Genomic DNA, 16912 nt, shown 5'->3' with positions numbered 1-16912 from the left:
GTCCCTTAGAGTTGACAGTGCTTTTGGTTAGTGATCTTGCAATGAGTTTTACGATGTGTTACAAGTAAGTAAAGCCTGATAAAAAAAAAACCTTCCAGTTTGCGACCCTTTAGCTGGAATGAATGTAACACTGATTTCTGCAATTCAATTGACTATACAAAGATAAAATGGTTTGGACTTGGACTTTCGTTAGATATCTGTCGCCGAGTTTCGTGTCAGTGATAACTCGTTTCAAGCGCTTGTCCTTATCAAAAGCGAAATAAGTTAAAAGTGCTCAGGCTTTATCGGGTTGATAAATAACTTAGACACTTGTAATTACGGTGACACTGTTTAGCCAAAGAGGTTTAATTGTGATTTGTTGTGTAAAATTTGCTCAAAATTTTGTAATCAAAATTCATTTTGAGTTGCCAGGGCGTGCGTCTCCCTCGCGCGTGAAGCTCAACCCAGGTCCCGTTTCCACCCGATCAGAGAGCATAGCTAGACTGAAGTCCAGAAATAGCTTTACTTATTCATGTAGATTTCAGTATACGTCATGCATAACGTGAACGTGATAGAAAGTGACACCTATGCGTAATTTAGCTGTAGGTAAAGCTTACCTTCAAAATAATCCTGCATTTTGTCTGGGCCTGGTCTGGGAGTTGAGTGCTAAGAGACGTAATATGACTAATTAATATTTTAATTTCAAAATGGCATTGAAAATAGGCGACATTCAACTGTCTAAACAACACCCGTCCGTGAGAATATTAATAACTACAAAATTGTTGCTGGCGGTCGCTTCTAAACAATCGTGGAACTGCATCGAGATGTTGTCCATGGAAGAGAAAAAAGCGTTCGTTTACAGTTCACCAAAGCGGCGATGTTATTTCATATCGTCGATTGTTCTCATCTTTCTTGTGTTGTTTGGGATCTGTGTACTGGCTGGTTACTTTATTGGACGTGGAACTGCGAAGAGTTGTGATGATGGCGACAAGAATGACGGCTGTAACCCTCCAAAGGGCCATACCCAAGAACAGCTTGAAGAGTTCCATAAGAGAGCGGTCGACATGATTTCTACTGAGGAGCTGAAAAATAGCTTGAAGTAAGTGTTAGGAGACTACGTGCAGTAGCCGGGCTACATGTCCAGGAATTTATTTATTTTGTCAAGTTCGACGCCTGGAGTGAGGTTTCACAAGTAATATGACTTCTTTGGTCAGTGCATCAGCATACAGCAATCAGTTTTCATCACTGAAAATGGCGGTGAAAGTTGCAAATTATCGGTGATAAGATAAAAAAGCTTTTACCCATGGAGGTTAATTATGCTGGATATCGTGACTACTACATGAATCGTAAGACGCTTAGCGGTTGTAACCCAGAGTCAAATCAACCTGGATCAACTGTTCATGAATTATTTTCCGGTCTCACTACAAAAATTCACCTAATCGCGGTTATCCTAGACGAGACCGAAGAGGCTAAAGTGCAGGCTATTGTATCTCAATAGAAAGGTATTTCCCTAAGGCAGCATTACTACCCTTATGAGAAGTTCGAGTGCATCCTAAGCCTGTGTTAATGTTGACAAACAATTTTTAGCTAATTAAAATAACATACTCATTCTGGTCACGTTCAACCTAAAAGGCACCTTCCAGAGGTCATACTAAGAGGCACCTTCCAGAGGTCATAATACTAACTTAAGAGAAACCAGCTAATTGCTTACATCTTAAAAAGCGTAGATGATCACAGAATTAAATTTGTCATACAAGGAGAGAGCCTTGAATTTTTAAAGTTTACTTACATACCATAACTTAGCAAGCCTCTAGTAAACAACTTCGCGATTAATTCCACTGCAGAAAATAAGAGAGTAAAAAAATATTTCCTCTGAGACATTGCTAGATGTAAGATGCATTTCGATCATTTAATTATGACAGGTTAGTCTCTTGAGTAACTGAGGGTTAATATGCCGGCTAATGCTGTAAAACTGTTTGGCCTTGCAAAGCGTTAAGTAAGTTCGTTTTCATTTTAAAAAGACTGCGACCATGAAATTTTCATTAGCTTATGGACAAAAGAACCAGCATGAAAACTGGATTTTAGATATGGTTAATTAACTCATAACAATTGGTTAATCCTACCGTTAAATCTCAACATGTATGGATGAAGCCAGCAGGAAGGATTACACTTCGGCAGCGTTAATTATTTTGCACTTCTTTTTTTTAGATAACCGTATTTTTCTTTGCTTGTTTGTTCTTCCCATTAGTTTGAATTTGGAAATCCATTCAACCTTCTGCTTCGCGAAGATAACGAGTTGAATCGCTCTGAATTTCCAGTTCTGTAGATACTTCTCCCGAGTTGTAACAACTCCATTCACTTATTGAAAATACATGATGTCGATTTTGTATCCTACTTTGTGAAATAAACATTTTCACTCCCGAACAAACACACCCACCATAATGATCGTGGGGTGACTACTGCTGAAACCGATTCAACCGTCAGCTTAGAATTTTCGAGAAAGGAATTCATGAAACGAGCATGACTGCCAGTTACAACGAATTTTTTACTGCGATTTTTTTGTGTGAATGTGTTTTATAACCAAACTTATTTTGGGAGGACCTGCATTACCTTTTTGCTCTTCGTTTGCATCAGTGCATATGCCATGAAAGCCTCCCTGGATTATGTTAATACTGTTGATTCAGATGAAGCATTATACATAGATTTTAACGTTTAATGATCTGATTTAAATTATTCTTAAAAAAAAAAAAAAAAAAAGTTGACACTGATCATTAGTTTGTTAATATTTTGCGGGCGCGAGATTTTTATGGATACCACTTGTATTTAATTAAGTTCTGGAAAGTAATACTAAACGCTTTCTTGAATTGCATGCAGGCGTTTCACTAAAGTGCCACACTTTCCTGGAGGCCCAGAGAACTTTAAACTGGTGGAGGGCATGGCAAAAAAATGGAAAGAATATGGCATCGATGTTATATGGAAGAATTACACCATTTTGTTGTCCCGGCCAAAGGATATGAAGGCAGGATCGGCTGCACTGTACAATGGATCTACTCTACTCCACAAGTCAGCTCCTCAAGGAAAATTCCTTGTTCCCTTAGAGAACAACAGCAATGTGGTCCCACCTTTCAACGCTTATGCACCATCAGGATCCGTCAGGGTGAGTGTCAATTAGTGTTTGTGCTATTCCGTGCTTTCTTGGTCACACGCACGATTAGTATATAAATAAACGAAAGTCCACCTAAAAAAATGATAGATAAGTTTTCAATTTCGTGTTCGTGAGTGATCTGGAAAAATATTACTTTTTTCACTTCTCACTCTAATTTTTGTAGAAAACTTGCGCCACCCCATTCGAGAGTCACATGCAAAACTGAAATCAATCTTAACTTGCTAAATCGCGTCTTCGCAAGCTTCAGAAGTTTCTTATTACCTCCTTGTGATATGATACCTGGTGGAGTGACCAGCAAGTACCAAGCATCTTTGGAAAAATTAGTTAGTAAGAAGTTAGTAAAGTTAGTAAGTAGGATATCGAAGTTAACGCTCAAGAAGTTTAGATTTGTGAAAGAGGAGGAAATCTTCTCTCCCTTTAGAAAGTCCTGCAAGGTCGTAGCCTGTGTCAAGCTCTCCAATAAATGGAGACAATTGAAAAATACGGTGTGCGAAAAATGACGTTTATGTGGACCATGACGAACGCCGGTTTTCGATCGCCCGCTTTTTTTCAATTGTTTCTCCCGTAAAACAGACCAAGAGCGTGGAAAAGGCCTGGAGAGTCATTATACTATTGTCACCTCTGATTCCCTGTTGCTTGGGACTGATATACTTCACCTGTTAAAAGACGGATTGGTCATAAAGATGGTGATAACTGACCCAGTTTTCTATCGCTAAGTCGCCGGTTAAGACATAACATAAGAATACATCAGTTTTTAAAAAGCGACGAGGTCTTTACAGAATGACATAGTACAGAACTGAAATTTTTACATAGCGATACTATTTTCTGATTGTAGAGGGTATGTACCGCCTGCCTGTGGAGGAGGCTAAGAAACTCCTCCCTCAGTTTCCTGTGCATCCTATTTCTTATAAAGATGCTGAGCCCCTGCTCAGGTGAGTAAGCACGCAAGTTCTACAATTATTAATCTGCATTTAACAGCGTAAGCACGTTTAGCCAGGCAACATTTTCCAACAATTTTTATATTCAGAATTATTTGTCAGTTTGTACGAGTTTTTTTCGGAATGTCCGTATTCTCATGTTTTATTTTTTGGTCATCCAGAACTCTTACTCGCGATGTGGTGCCATCAAATTCCTCCTTCCGAGGTGGTTTGAAGTTTTCGTATGGAATACAGATGGCGGAAGATGATCCGAGGTGAAGAAAAGATTTTGAAGATTAGGAAGAATAATTCTGAAACAGGCTTAGCTGTAAAATTCTTGGTAGTGAGAGTTGAACACAAATTCCTAAATGTTGTCCATTTTTGACTGTGAAATTCCGTCGAATGTTTCCAGGGCCTTTTATTCTGACGAGATTAAAGGCGTTATTGGTGTTGTTCTACTAATTGCTACAAGAATTGCTACAGCCTTACCATCTAGCCTGAATGTTTTTCAGTTTCCGCGGACTTGCTATTTTTTTTTTTTTTTTTTTTTACGTGAAGCTAATGAATATTCTGCGTTTTTTAGACACGTCGTTTTGGTTCACAGCCCAACCATTTACTACAATTGGTATGGTGGCGTAGTGTACGCCATTTATCGTGCTCGAAAAGGATTAGTTACCAAGGAAGAAGTCAAGAAGCAAATATTAATTGTTGCATATGGCATAAACTCAGCTGCACAGATACTCAAGCTCTCGCCGATTGAGTGAACAATTCTAAGTAGTCCCCGTAAAGTTTCTCAATTAGAAGACTTAGTCATGTAGCTGAGCTGATTTAAGCACGAATGAGATAATGAAAAACACCCTTTGTAGCGTACTCACGACATATCATTACACATTTATCTCTCTTGTCAAGCAGTGATAGAAACCATAAGTTTTACGATTTGTTTTGTGTATTATATAAATATTTAGAGACAAGCAAGGTGTTCATGTGTGTTTTACCTGGCTTCTCTCGTATTACGAGCTGGTGAAAGTGTTTCTGAGAAAGTGTTGTTGTTTTTTCTAGGAGTAAATGGTGAATTCGAAAGTTAGTGGTGTTTTGTTAGTAAGTCTTACAATTTTTACGATGTGGTGTGAGTAATTAGAGCTGAGTGAGATGAAAATTCTGAAATTGCGACCCTTCGGTTGAATGATTGTCATTATCGCAGCACAATTGACTATACATGAATCATACATGAATCTCCTAGAGAAGAAAAGAAACGTTTTTTCCAATATGGTTCGGATAGCAATCGGATTATTTGCTCTTGTTTTTATTGTTAAAATTTTCACAACATTGGTCCTAAAGATTCGTAATCCAAGCGAAATTTCAAGGTACGAAGTTCACAACGAGTACCACGACAAACTCAGTAAAACAAAATTGTAAGGTTTTTAAAATCTTCAGGCCAATTTCAGGCCTTCTACAATTATTCGTCATCCATTCCAAACCCAAATAGTGCGTCGGAGTCAAACCATGCAATACTTTCTTGCTTCTCTTTCTTTTTACGCGCAAGTGGTTTTATTTTGGTTATTTTGCTCTTGAATGGGGGCTTCATTCCTTGGTGCAACCCACGAGACTTCACCTGGTGAAAGAAATATCACACCCCATGGTATTTAAAATATAGAGATTACTACTACGTTTAAACATGAATACAGTATTCGAAAAAGAAGCGATGGGCAGTATGTTGGGATGTTTTGCTCTAGTATTTTTCCAGAGATAAATTATTTATGAAATTCTGGCAATACCATTTTAGTTATGCCCTCCCAACTTACCGGAGACTTATCGTACAAGGAATCCGGACTTTTCATGTCTGGAAACAATTCCTTGAACTTGGCCATTTCCTCGGATTCCTCACTTTGGATTTTCATCTAGTATGAGAAAACCATGTAAATACATGTTAAGAAAGGACTGAAAGAAAGTAAACGATTAAGGCTTATCAGAGCTTTTTAACCCACCCACGTCGAGTGTCATGATGAAAAACATGCAAAACAATTAATTCTATAGTCAAGTAACTATTATCACCTTCTTCTGTGTTTGTGGAGCCATTGGCTTTCCTCGTGGGATTTGTTTGAGTTTATGCGTTTCCAGATATGGGGAATTTGTGGACAAGGGCTCACTGTTCGAGCTAAATGGCTTTGGAGAAAATCGAACATTCGATCGTAGTTTGTTCCTCTGGTTCACTTTTTCCTGGCCAGGACTTGTTCTTCCGACCTGTCCTCAAAAAACAAGCAGAGATCTTGTGTGGATGGTGCATTGATGAAATACAACTAATATCTGGAATCAAAATAACACTTAAAAACCTTGGTGAGGTTAAAAGTATATTTCTCGTCTCCTTCTTCTTGCTCCCCTGCAGTAGTGAAAGCTACCCTCCTCTTTTTCTGAAAGGCTTCGTTTAGTTTAAGAATTCCACGAGGCTGCTTTGGAGTTTCAGGAACCACCGCAGAATCTTGAGGCGTCGCTTCCACCTCGTTATGATCTGGTAGTTTTGGCGTCTTGAGTTTCCCGTCTACAGATGGGGTTCGCGAACTTCTGGTAGACTTGAGGCAAACGATAAATCGAACCAAAAGTATTAATGTGATTCTTTATTTAAAAAAAAGGTGATGAAAGGGTAAGGTTTATCAATTCCCCAAAGCTAAGCAGCACATTAAAAAGAAGTCTGAAGAAATTAAAATGATCAAATTATGTAAGCCTAACTCAAGAGCTATCAGCGTATAATTTACTTCTTACACATAATCATATTGATCATAGGAGAGAGATACACAAAGATGATTCTAGCTGAATAAATTGCATAATTCTCTTACTTTGTGGTATTTTTCGCCAATGTTTTCTTGAAACAGCGTCATATCTTCATTCTGAACGTATTAGTTCAGTAGGTAGTTAAAAGGAGAGCAGTAAAAATAGAATTAACGACCTTGAAAGCGGCGATGGAGACAAATTTTAAGATGACACTCGGAATATTTCGTAGGGTTACCTTTGCTTCTAGTTGTTTCGTCAGAACTTGGATTGCTTCAGATTTTTCGAACTCTAATCTTTTCCTGTCTTTTTCCTGGAGGCATCGAAAATCAGTGATATAGATAGGAAAACATTGCATTTACTTAGGTAAACAATACATACGAAGAGGAAAATCCCCAATTCTTCTCGAAAGTCGGTCAGTTTTGTAGCTAATAATTGATTGAATTCAGTAAATAAGCAGTATTTCCTTTTCTGCTTTTATTTTGTTTGTTTTTTGTTTTGTGAGTATGTTTAGTTGTTTTTATGGAACAGAAATGGTCACTGTAGCTAAATAACAACGACAACATATTTTACCGAGCCCCAGTAGGAGGAATTACTTGGAGAGTTATACCTGATTCTCCTTAAGATCACATATATCTCTCTCTAATTTTTCTATTTGTTTCTTGGCTTCTATAAGTTGTTTCTCCTGCAGGGAAGAAAAAATCAAAAGAAAAAGAAGTAAACTGTTGAAATAATGGGACCTACTTTTCACCACTGCTCGTTATAGCTACAAACGTTCGCTCAGCCTCGTTGTACTTACATGTTTTTCCTGCGATTCTTTCTCTGCATTAGCACGCAAGAGGTCCAGCTCTCGCTCCTTTTGTGCCACTATTTTTTCGTTTTCCAGCTGTCGATTAAGAAAATTAACTTGCACTTTTTACCTTTTTTGAGGAAAAAAACCCAACTATACTTACGATTAAATTTATCTTTGAAAGCGTGATTGATCTTGGAGGATTTCACAAAATTATCACTATGCACATACTAGGAAAGGCTTACGAAAAAATTCAGCATTCTTAATGCTCAAATTAAACCTTCTCTCACGCAGTGTAAATATATCTGGGCTAATTTATGATTTACTTCTATGACTTTAAGGCCGTTCGACCATTAGTTAACGTGCCATCACTATTCAGGTGGGATATCATGACACTGGATTAAAGGATGCTATGTTCTTGCAACAACAACAACAATAATACTTTAATTTACATTCCCTTACTATAAAGCATTAAAATGTATAAGCGTATCTAGCTAAATTAAATTTTCATAGGTAATTATAGGAAAACCCCAGTCAGAAATGTCTATTGAGTTCCTTTGTGTTCAATTAAACCAAACAGTTTTCTCGTTAGAGACTAGTCTTGTAAGTCTTGTTTTTTTTAATCTACCTTGTACTTTTCCAATGTTGCGCATAACTCATTCATTTGCTTTTCAGATTCCTTTTGTACTGTTTCTTTATCTTGTATTGCTTTTTCTTTTTCCTCCTTGAATTGTTGAACCTGTTTAATTATGTTCAATTCAAAACTGTAGTAGATTTAGGGGAATAGAATCACCCTGGCAGTGTCCTTACAAATTCACAAAGTAACTTGGTTAATTAAGAAGAAAACATACATCAGTTTAAAATTCGGGGGCCCTTGGTGAAATGCTATTAATCTTACTTGTTGTTCAAGATACTCCGCTGTTTCAGACTTCTTGATGATTTCCTTTTTCGTAGCCTCCAACTGAAAAGCAACACGCATTTTTAGATTCATCGCTATTTTCTTTAATCCGCCTTGATTTTTTACCTGACATGTTGTACTGAGTTTTGAACCTCCGATAAAAAAGAAAAATGCTTAATTTTACTTGCTTATTCGAGAGCTCTTTTGTTGCTATTTTTCTGTTTGTAATGGGATGAGCATGTAGAAGTTCCAACATAACTAAAACAATTACCGAACTACGATTCCAGAAACTTCAAGAATACGTCATAAAGAATAAGAACACCTGAAGGAAAATACGAATTGGAGGGTAAAACAACTTGAACAATCCGTTTTGGAAGTAGCACCAAGATTTTTCGTAGTAAAAAGCCCCTAAAACCACTCAACACCTGTCTGTCGATGACTTCAGTACGGTCCCTCGTTCTTTGTGACAATTTAATTTAAGTAAAATAAACAGATTAACAACATGCGTGCCTATTATTTAACTCAAGAAGCCAGCTGAAAATGGGAGGTGTAAACGATCTAAATCGCAGCTGTATAACATGGAACTTAAATTATGCTCACCTTTTCTGAAAAATCTTTAATCTGTTCTTTTGAAGCGTCAAGTTCACTGGATATCTTTGATTTCTAAAGCAAAAGGATGAATATCAGTGAATACATACATTATCGTTCTGGAGGAGGATTCCGGGTTATCGTAAAATTACCTGATTTTCTAGCTTTTCGAGAGCTTTGGTTTGGGAGGTAACCTTGCTTTTCATCGTCCTATTCTTTGTGCAATAAAAAACAGTAACATCAATGGTCAGTCATTAAAAGCACTCAGATTGTCTAATTTAGTTCTGTCATATAACCTTAGTCTAATTTGGTGATAGGGTTCTGTCAAATAACCTCTGGATATATACTTACTTCTTGCTGCAGTTCTTTAGTTTGTTTAGTTTTGGCTGTAAGCTGGTCCTGGAGACCTTTTGCCTACAAAAGCAATTCACTCGAAGTTTTACCAAGTGTTTTAAAATGGGAGGGAAGAGGACCCAACTCTTACGATTGCAAATTTATGCTCATGAAATTTCCAGAATTGGCTTTGCAATTCACTAAAAAATTAATCGATTTAATCATGATCGAAACGAAATTGATTCTGAACGTTTCAATGTGGCTATCGAAGTAAGACATAATAAACTCTTGCTTACCTTTGTTTCTAAGATTTCCAACTTCTTGGTCTGTTCTTTCAGGTCATCTTTTAGATATCGATTCTGTTTAAATTTGGTAATATAAAATAAGTCTTGAAATGCACCTAAGTAGATAAATTGGTATGAACAAGCTTCAACCACATTTGAAATTTCTAATAAAAATGACCACAACCCAGGTCAATTACGTTGTCTTTTTCTTTCTCTAAAACTGTCGCCCTTTCTTCATCTTGAACTCTTCCGTCACTCATCATTTTGTTGTATTTCTTCCTGATGATTTCAAGAAAACAAGAAAGGTAATATGCTAAATTTCAGGTTCATTGGATTGAATATTTTTAGAGGTTTTACGCTGCAGTAAAGAAAATGAGGGCACAGAAACATAAACGTTTTTCGCAACGGGTTCGCATTTTAAATTCTCGTGTAAGAAATACAATTTTTCGAAAACGTTTTTATCGTCAAAATTATTTTGATCCCTCCTTTCTCGGCTGTAGTTGATGCTTCATGTCTGGAGGGGAAGAATTAATCGGCCCTAATCAGCTGTAATAACTTACTGAAGTTTCTGAAAATCTCCATCTAGCTTTTCAATGAGTTTATTGGACTCCTCTCCTGTTTTTGTTGCTTCCTGTTGATTAAACATGAATTGGTATAATAATTGCGACAAAAATATATTCTTTTTCATTTAAAAAAAATGATTAAACATCAAAGCAAACAGAAAAAAGAATTTATAAACAAATACCGCTAAGCTCTTGTCCAGTACTGAGTTTTTTCCTTCGAAAATACTGATTTCATTTCTAAGTTTTCTCTCAGATTCCTATTTAAGGCAGAGAAAACACAAACAGATTTATCAAATATTTGAAAAAATATGACTTGAAACTGAAGTAAGTACGCTATAATGGAGTGGAGTTTCTTAGAATTGAAAACAGCGACTTCCGTCTCTATCTTTCCGGCTTTTTGTGGACTGACCTTAGATCACTCATATTGTGGGTCTCCATTTATTCAAGTCCGGCAGACGTTAAAAGATCGAGATTAAAAGAATCGCGTACAAACAATATTCATCAGAGCCGAGTTTTCAATTTAACTACTACGAAGAGCGTTTTCGGAAAGATCCGATTTCCAAGGAATGGAAGAAACCGAGTGACGTTTTCAAATTATCCGGCGTTATGCTGGCGAGGCCTTACACGAATAAAATGGATCTCACTTACAACCTTGACTTAACAGACACCATACCTTAGAGTCTTCTAAGCAAATTTGGAGCTGCTCTTTTTCTTTCCTAAAGCAACACAAACGAAAGCAAAATAATTTTTTAAAAGCTACCACCAGAGACATCAATTCAGTTCAAGAAAGCCAATACACTGAAACAGCCCTAAATATATGGTTAAGATCAGATAGAGTCCGATTAAGACAATAATCTACATTTTAGATAAATGTACCGTTAGTTTTTGTTATGTAGAGGGTACCTCTCATCTTCAAGCTTTGTTTGAAGATCTTGTGCTTTTTCCGTTAGGTATTTCACATTGTAATTTGCATTGCAGAATTTCACCTCCAGATCGCCTATTGTCCTCTACAAAGGGGTTATAATATTAGTCAAAATTATTAACGAATGTCACCTACTTCAGCTGGTAATATTACAGTAATGTTTAAATCAGCAGGCACATTTACCTGTTTCTCTTCGGAGGCAAGTGTTAATATGCAGATCTTTTCCTCTAATTCCTGTTTAACTTTGTTGACTCGCTCAAGTTCATTCATTAAGGAGGAATTGGTCTCCTAAACATCAAACAACTATTGAGTAATGATAGGAGAAAATGAAGATCGTACATAAAGAAACAAAACTTTAAGCAGAAACCTATGGTTCGAGAAGAAGATAAGAAAAGTTCAGGAGAGATTTCGATAAATTGAACCCTAAAAAATACATTAAACCGATAAATAAAAGCTATGACCTGTAGCTCGCCGAGCTCTTCTTTTGACTGCCGCAACAAATCTCCTTTCGATGATACCCTCTCCGCTTCCTTTGACAAGTTCTCCTGCAGGTCTGCGCAAGCTTTCATCAGATCATTCTGGATAGGGAGACAAAAACGATCCATAACAATATTGGCAAAATATTTTCTCTTGAGGTCAGGACAGTTTTTTCAAAGTTACCTTTTCTTTGAGAATGTGATCGTTTAAAGTATCTGATTTTTCCTTCTCCCTCGTTAGAGCTTCTGCAACGCAATAAAACATTTCTTCACGATAAGGTCGAGTAATCATGAAAAACTGTTGGGGTTGTTAGCAGATAAGCAAGTCCCTAACTCTTTCTTTAACTAAAATAGGTAATATATCTAAATAGGCTTAAGAACGCAATCAAAAGCGCGACAACTGCCATGACAAGCTTATTAAATATTATCAGCCAGCGCTAGAGGCCTCAATCCTATATAAAGGAGTCGATAGGAAATTGCTTAAAGCAATCAACTCATAAACTTACCAAACTTTACCCGTAGATTTTTCAGTTCATCTGTTGTCGTTTCGTTGGTTTTGGTAAGATTTTGTAGCCTTGATTGTGAAAGAAAAAGTGTTATGTGTTTGACAGAATAAAATAGCAAATTATTAACGTCACATAGTGGTACCAGTATCAGTTTCGTCTCTGGGCCATACCAGTTTTATTTTAACGACATATATTTATACTTACTCCTCTTCCAGTTTTTTCTTTTCCTTTATCAGAGAAGAAAGTTGTATTTCTAGCTCGTCCAATATTTTCCGTTGCTCCTTTTTCATCTCGAGATTACTCTCTTTCAATTCTTGGTTCTCTTTTTGGACACCCTCAAACTGTGATTGGATGGCTTCTCGCTCTTCTTCGATTCTCTTGCACTCTTGCTGAAGTGCACACCGAAACAGAACGTTACAGAGTCAAAATGAAACGCGAAATGTTTTAACACAGTAATTTGGTGAAGAATAAATAATTTTTTCTTCTTCGCCCGTTCCCCATAACTTTAGATGGTATTTTATGAAGAAGCCAGCATTTTACTTTTTCGCACCTTATTGAAAGACAACATGTCCTCTGTATTTTGAATTTGGACTTGTTGCGAGGTGATGATACTTTCCAATTTCTTCAGTTTATCTTGCAAAAGAGCTATAGAAGAAAAGAAAAGAACCTGAGAAGTAGAAGTTTGAAGGGGGCATTGCACTCTAAGAATGAAAGGAAATGCATATCTATTTCCATTTCATTAGAAATTAATGCAAAGTTTATTTTCATAATTTTTATATTAACAGAGCAAATTGCCTAGCTCGTGTTCCAAAGAAGTAGATTCCTCTTTGCTCTTCTCTAAAGCTGCCTCCATCGTGGAAATTTGGTTCTCCTTCGTTTTCTTGTCAGTTTCGAGGAGCAGTATCTGCGCAAGTTTAAAGAATGATTAAAGGAAGCAACGGTAGATTGTATGATATGTAGTTTCCTAAATAAATGCCTTCCAAAAGAACTCCGTTTCTGAATCAGTGAAAGTGTGTTCAGTTTTTAAAGTAAAAGGTGAGCAGATGAGTGACATCACACCGATACCTGATTTTCTGCTTTCTGGAGTTTTTCTGTATATTCCATGACGAAGTCTTCGTGCTCTTGTCTCTGCCCATTAACTGAAAGAACATCGTAGTGTAGGTGAGGTCAATAACAGACGTTGAAAGAACCCATCGGTTTGGAAAAAAACACAAACGCTTACGTTTAGTTTTCATTTCATTTAATTTTGCTGTGTGTTCGATTTGTAGATCCTGGAACTTAATGACCATTTCCTGACAAAAAAAAATGCATGTTAGGTTACTGCGAATTCAATACGGACATTTGTAACTAGGATACAATACAAGTTTATTATTATCAGGCATTCTACATGAATCAAAATCCAATTTAAAAGTAAATATCATAACATATGAATGAAAATTTAAAAATTTAAAAAAATTAAAGTTAGAATCATAAAATACAATCTAGAACAAATCCACGTTATGCAAAGAAGTAAAAACGATAATCATATGAAGTAACAATAGTATAACAATAATTAAAAAGTTAGGTTGGAAGGCCCCAAAGATTAATTTATTTTATACTGTTTTTGAAGGTCTTAAAAGTTCTAGCAGTTCTCTGTGACTCTGGTCGTAGATTCCTCTACTAAACTCGTTGCTATAGCATCTGGATGTTATGAAAAGCAACAACTACGAATTCAGCATCACCTGAAATTGCTCAACACGCTTTTCATCTTCAAATCTGAGTTCGTCACGATCAGCTTCTCCTGCATGGGTCAAAAAAACAAAAAATAGCTCTTAGTTTATGTTGTTGATAGTTCTAACTACTCACCTTCATTGGAGATCTAAATTCAGAAACTCGACACATACCTACCTTTAAGAATATTTTCCTCCACCTTTGCAGCGTGATCTTTCAATACATTGCACAAATCTCTGGTAGAAACGATTCTAAAACAAAAAATTATATTTACATTTGTGATATATTAACATACGTGTCAGTAAATTGGATCTTGAGATTTTAGAATAACATTCATTGTCAACAGCATTTAGTTCTTTACTCTTAACTCAGGTTTGCATCATTGTATGCCGCTGCCCGTCTTCATCCGCTTGTAGACTAACTATACAGAAACTAATGATATTGTTTTCATTATTATTATCACCATCTTTAATTCAAACTTTATCATGATGTGTTGATTTACTTGTGTTCCACCTCCTCCCTATTTGCAAGCTCTTCCTGAAGTTTTGAACTGAGGCTTTCATTTTGAAACTATAAAAACAAATTTAAGTACAGCCGGTTAAAAAAAAAAACATCTTCAATAGAAGTTGCTATAATAGACTATTAGTCGCATACATCATAAAATTTTTTGCCTGCTATTTAACAAATAGATTCCAAGTTGTCGTGCGTCTGTTCAGTAATAGATCACAGATAACGTCAAAATGTGGTAAGAACAAAAATGTGGCACACGAGGCGGAGCTGAGTGTGTCACTGATGGAATCTACTTGGAATCTATTTGTTTTATATAATAAAGAATAAAAATATACGGAAAAAAAAGTGTAATGATGACGTCATCTATAGTCTGTCCTCCAATAGATCATAAGTGAGAACCAATCAGAATACGTGCATAACTGAGCTTATTATATAAAGCACAATAGAAACAATAATACTTGGCTATGGCGTGCAAGTAAAATGGTAATCATTTTGATAAACTTTCATAACCACTTGAAAGCCTTCGAATACCTCTTTTTGCATTTTCTGACCTTCGCGTAAAAAATAAACGTTGTTCTTGTTCCATCTACTCTTTTGTTTCTTGTGATCACCATTCAAAGCAAGGATATAGGACTGATTATTGGACTGATGAACACGGGTGGACCATACAGATAGACCGGAGAAAAACTCTCTTAAAACTGAACCATGTTATTGGCATCTCAGTATAACAAATTAGACATGCTCATGCTAGAAAAAATCCGAGTCTTCATTGGGCAAACGCTTGTTTGATTTGTTTACAAAGTCTTATCATCTCCTAGACGTCTTGTCAGTCCTATAAATTTGCAAATTCTTGCACAGTCCTCAATGATGTTCATCTCACACCGAAATGTTTGAGAGCTTTATCACTTTAAAAAGTACACAGAGCTTTGCATGATTGAATGGAGTCGAAAAGGAATGCAATAAACTGATAATAGCGAGATAATTAAAATAATGTGCAAAATTATTAAATGCTGATTGGCTGAGACAATGGCAATTTTCGTTAATTTTAGTAATTACCCCGATCAGTTACCAAAATTTAGAAACATTTAAAAAGGCTCAACTTTGATTAAAACTTTTATAAGTTCATTGATGGCGAATGTTCTTCAGCAGGGTTGTTTCCGTTACTTTGGCGTTGTTGTGCAAAAAGAGAATTTCATTCAGCAGCTTAGTTCGTTTAACATTTCACTGACGCTAACTGGACACTAAATGGCTTCCTACGAGAATGCGCAACAGCGTGCGTTGTTGATCTTTCTTTATAAGAGAAAATTTTGCTCTTAATATCATAAACAGTGAATCGCTTGTTTCCTCATAAAATTAAGCATTAATGTTATTCGTGTTTTAAGAAGTTGCAACAATTGCACTCGTTGCTGTGACTCGTGCAATTTTTGAAACTTCTGAAAACACGCATGAAATCAATCCTTAATTTTACTCAGCCTCATGCGATTACCTTCACTTGCTCGCAAAATTGCAAAATGAAAAAAAAAATTGTGTGGTATAAAATTTCATTCTTAATTACTAAAATAAAGTAACAAACAAATAAGGCTACCTGTAAATCAAGAATTGACTTCCTCTGAGAATCGATGGTTTGAACAGCTTCCAGTAACTTTTTCTCCTACGTATTGAAATACACAACTTGACACAATGGTAATATATCCACGGTTTGAGAAACATCGTGGTTGTGAACAGCTTGAATTTTATTACCTTTTCTTTAATTTCTATCTCTGTGGACGTTTTCCATTTCCTGATTTTTTCTGCTTCTTGATGGAGACGGGTGTGAAGGGAATGAATTCGTTCAGCTGATTGCGTCCTGTCTTTTTCCGCTTTGTCTGCCTCTGCAATATTACCAATATGAACAATTACTTCAATTTCACTAATGCTCTAACGCTTCATAAATAAAAGAACTTTAACAAGTAATACATAATTTACTAGCTATGAGTAAATATATTAGCCTTCACTCCAATTTTTTAATAATGTAGCTATTTAAATTTTTTATTTTGTTGTTGTTGTTGTTTTTTTTTTTTCCAACGAGAATTTGCATCACCGCAAAAGTAAAGTTATAGCAGATAAATTTACCTTTTTCCTTCTGTCTTGGTGATTTTGGGCGAAAATTGCTGTTAGAGGGTGAGTTCACAGGTCGGATATTTAATTGATGTCCATGATACGGAGATTTGTTGACAGTTGGGCTCACAAATTGCGAGGCTGTTGTTGAATGAGTTTGAGATTGAGAAAGTGAGTTTGTCAGCTTGAATAAAGGCTGCTGAATGTGATGCCTCAGCTGACTGTGGGCGTGTGACTGCATTTCGTTAACATCACTTTTCTTCAGAGAGAAGAAAGAGCATGTTCCTACAATTTAAAAAGCCACAAATGGCAACATAACCGATCGATGTTCGTTTTCTTTACGATTAAAAATATTTTTGGATAATCTAAATTTCCCGCCACTTTAGCGGGCTGCAAGTGCCTCGTTACAG

At 36.3% G+C, this 16912-nt stretch overlaps 2 protein-coding genes across 4 annotated transcripts; one reads left to right on the top strand and one right to left on the bottom strand.

Moving 5' to 3' along the window:
- Positions 1–686: 686 nt before the first annotated feature.
- Positions 687–5037, top strand: LOC113683070 (glutamate carboxypeptidase 2-like). 2 transcript variants are annotated; one of them, XM_089198510.1, is made up of 5 exons: positions 938–1078; positions 2854–3136; positions 3981–4077; positions 4245–4337; positions 4646–5037. In XM_089198510.1, the coding sequence occupies exons 2-5, from the start codon at positions 2926–2928 to the stop codon at positions 4824–4826; spliced, it is 582 nt and encodes a 193-aa protein (XP_089054636.1). In that variant the 5' UTR covers positions 938–1078; positions 2854–2925; the 3' UTR covers positions 4827–5037. The 2 variants fall into 2 exon arrangements, with proteins under 2 accessions (XP_089054635.1, XP_089054636.1); XM_089198509.1 differs by lacking the exons at positions 3981–4077; positions 4245–4337; positions 4646–5037 and adding an exon at positions 3309–3461 and having other exon boundaries at positions 687–1078.
- Positions 5038–5317: 280 nt separating this feature from the next.
- LOC113683069 (uncharacterized) lies at positions 5318–16902 on the bottom strand. 2 transcript variants are annotated; one of them, XM_027200270.2, is made up of 34 exons: positions 16518–16902; positions 16146–16276; positions 15991–16056; positions 14398–14465; positions 14073–14146; positions 13907–13965; positions 13408–13477; positions 13251–13324; positions 12981–13089; positions 12736–12830; positions 12390–12574; positions 12186–12253; positions 11864–11925; positions 11665–11781; positions 11387–11491; positions 11185–11288; positions 10955–10997; positions 10464–10538; positions 10279–10349; positions 9916–9997; positions 9731–9793; positions 9453–9515; positions 9254–9316; positions 9114–9176; positions 8514–8576; positions 8244–8354; positions 7625–7711; positions 7436–7510; positions 7064–7138; positions 6894–6944; positions 6393–6629; positions 6115–6303; positions 5865–5960; positions 5318–5674 (listed from the first exon to the last, which is right to left on the bottom strand). In XM_027200270.2, the coding sequence occupies exons 1-34, from the start codon at positions 16741–16743 to the stop codon at positions 5519–5521; spliced, it is 3276 nt and encodes a 1091-aa protein (XP_027056071.2). In that variant the 5' UTR covers positions 16744–16902; the 3' UTR covers positions 5318–5518. The 2 variants fall into 2 exon arrangements, with proteins under 2 accessions (XP_027056071.2, XP_089054611.1); XM_089198485.1 differs by lacking the exon at positions 6894–6944 and having other exon boundaries at positions 5320–5674.
- Between the last annotated feature and the right edge of the window lie 10 nt (positions 16903–16912).

This window comes from Pocillopora damicornis, chromosome 2, assembly GCF_964200805.1.
Source record: "Pocillopora damicornis chromosome 2, jaPocDami1.2, whole genome shotgun sequence".
NCBI lineage: Eukaryota > Metazoa > Cnidaria > Anthozoa > Scleractinia > Pocilloporidae > Pocillopora > Pocillopora damicornis.
The sequence above is the reverse complement of the archived record's forward strand: the minus strand, read 5'-3'. Positions and strand labels throughout refer to the sequence as shown.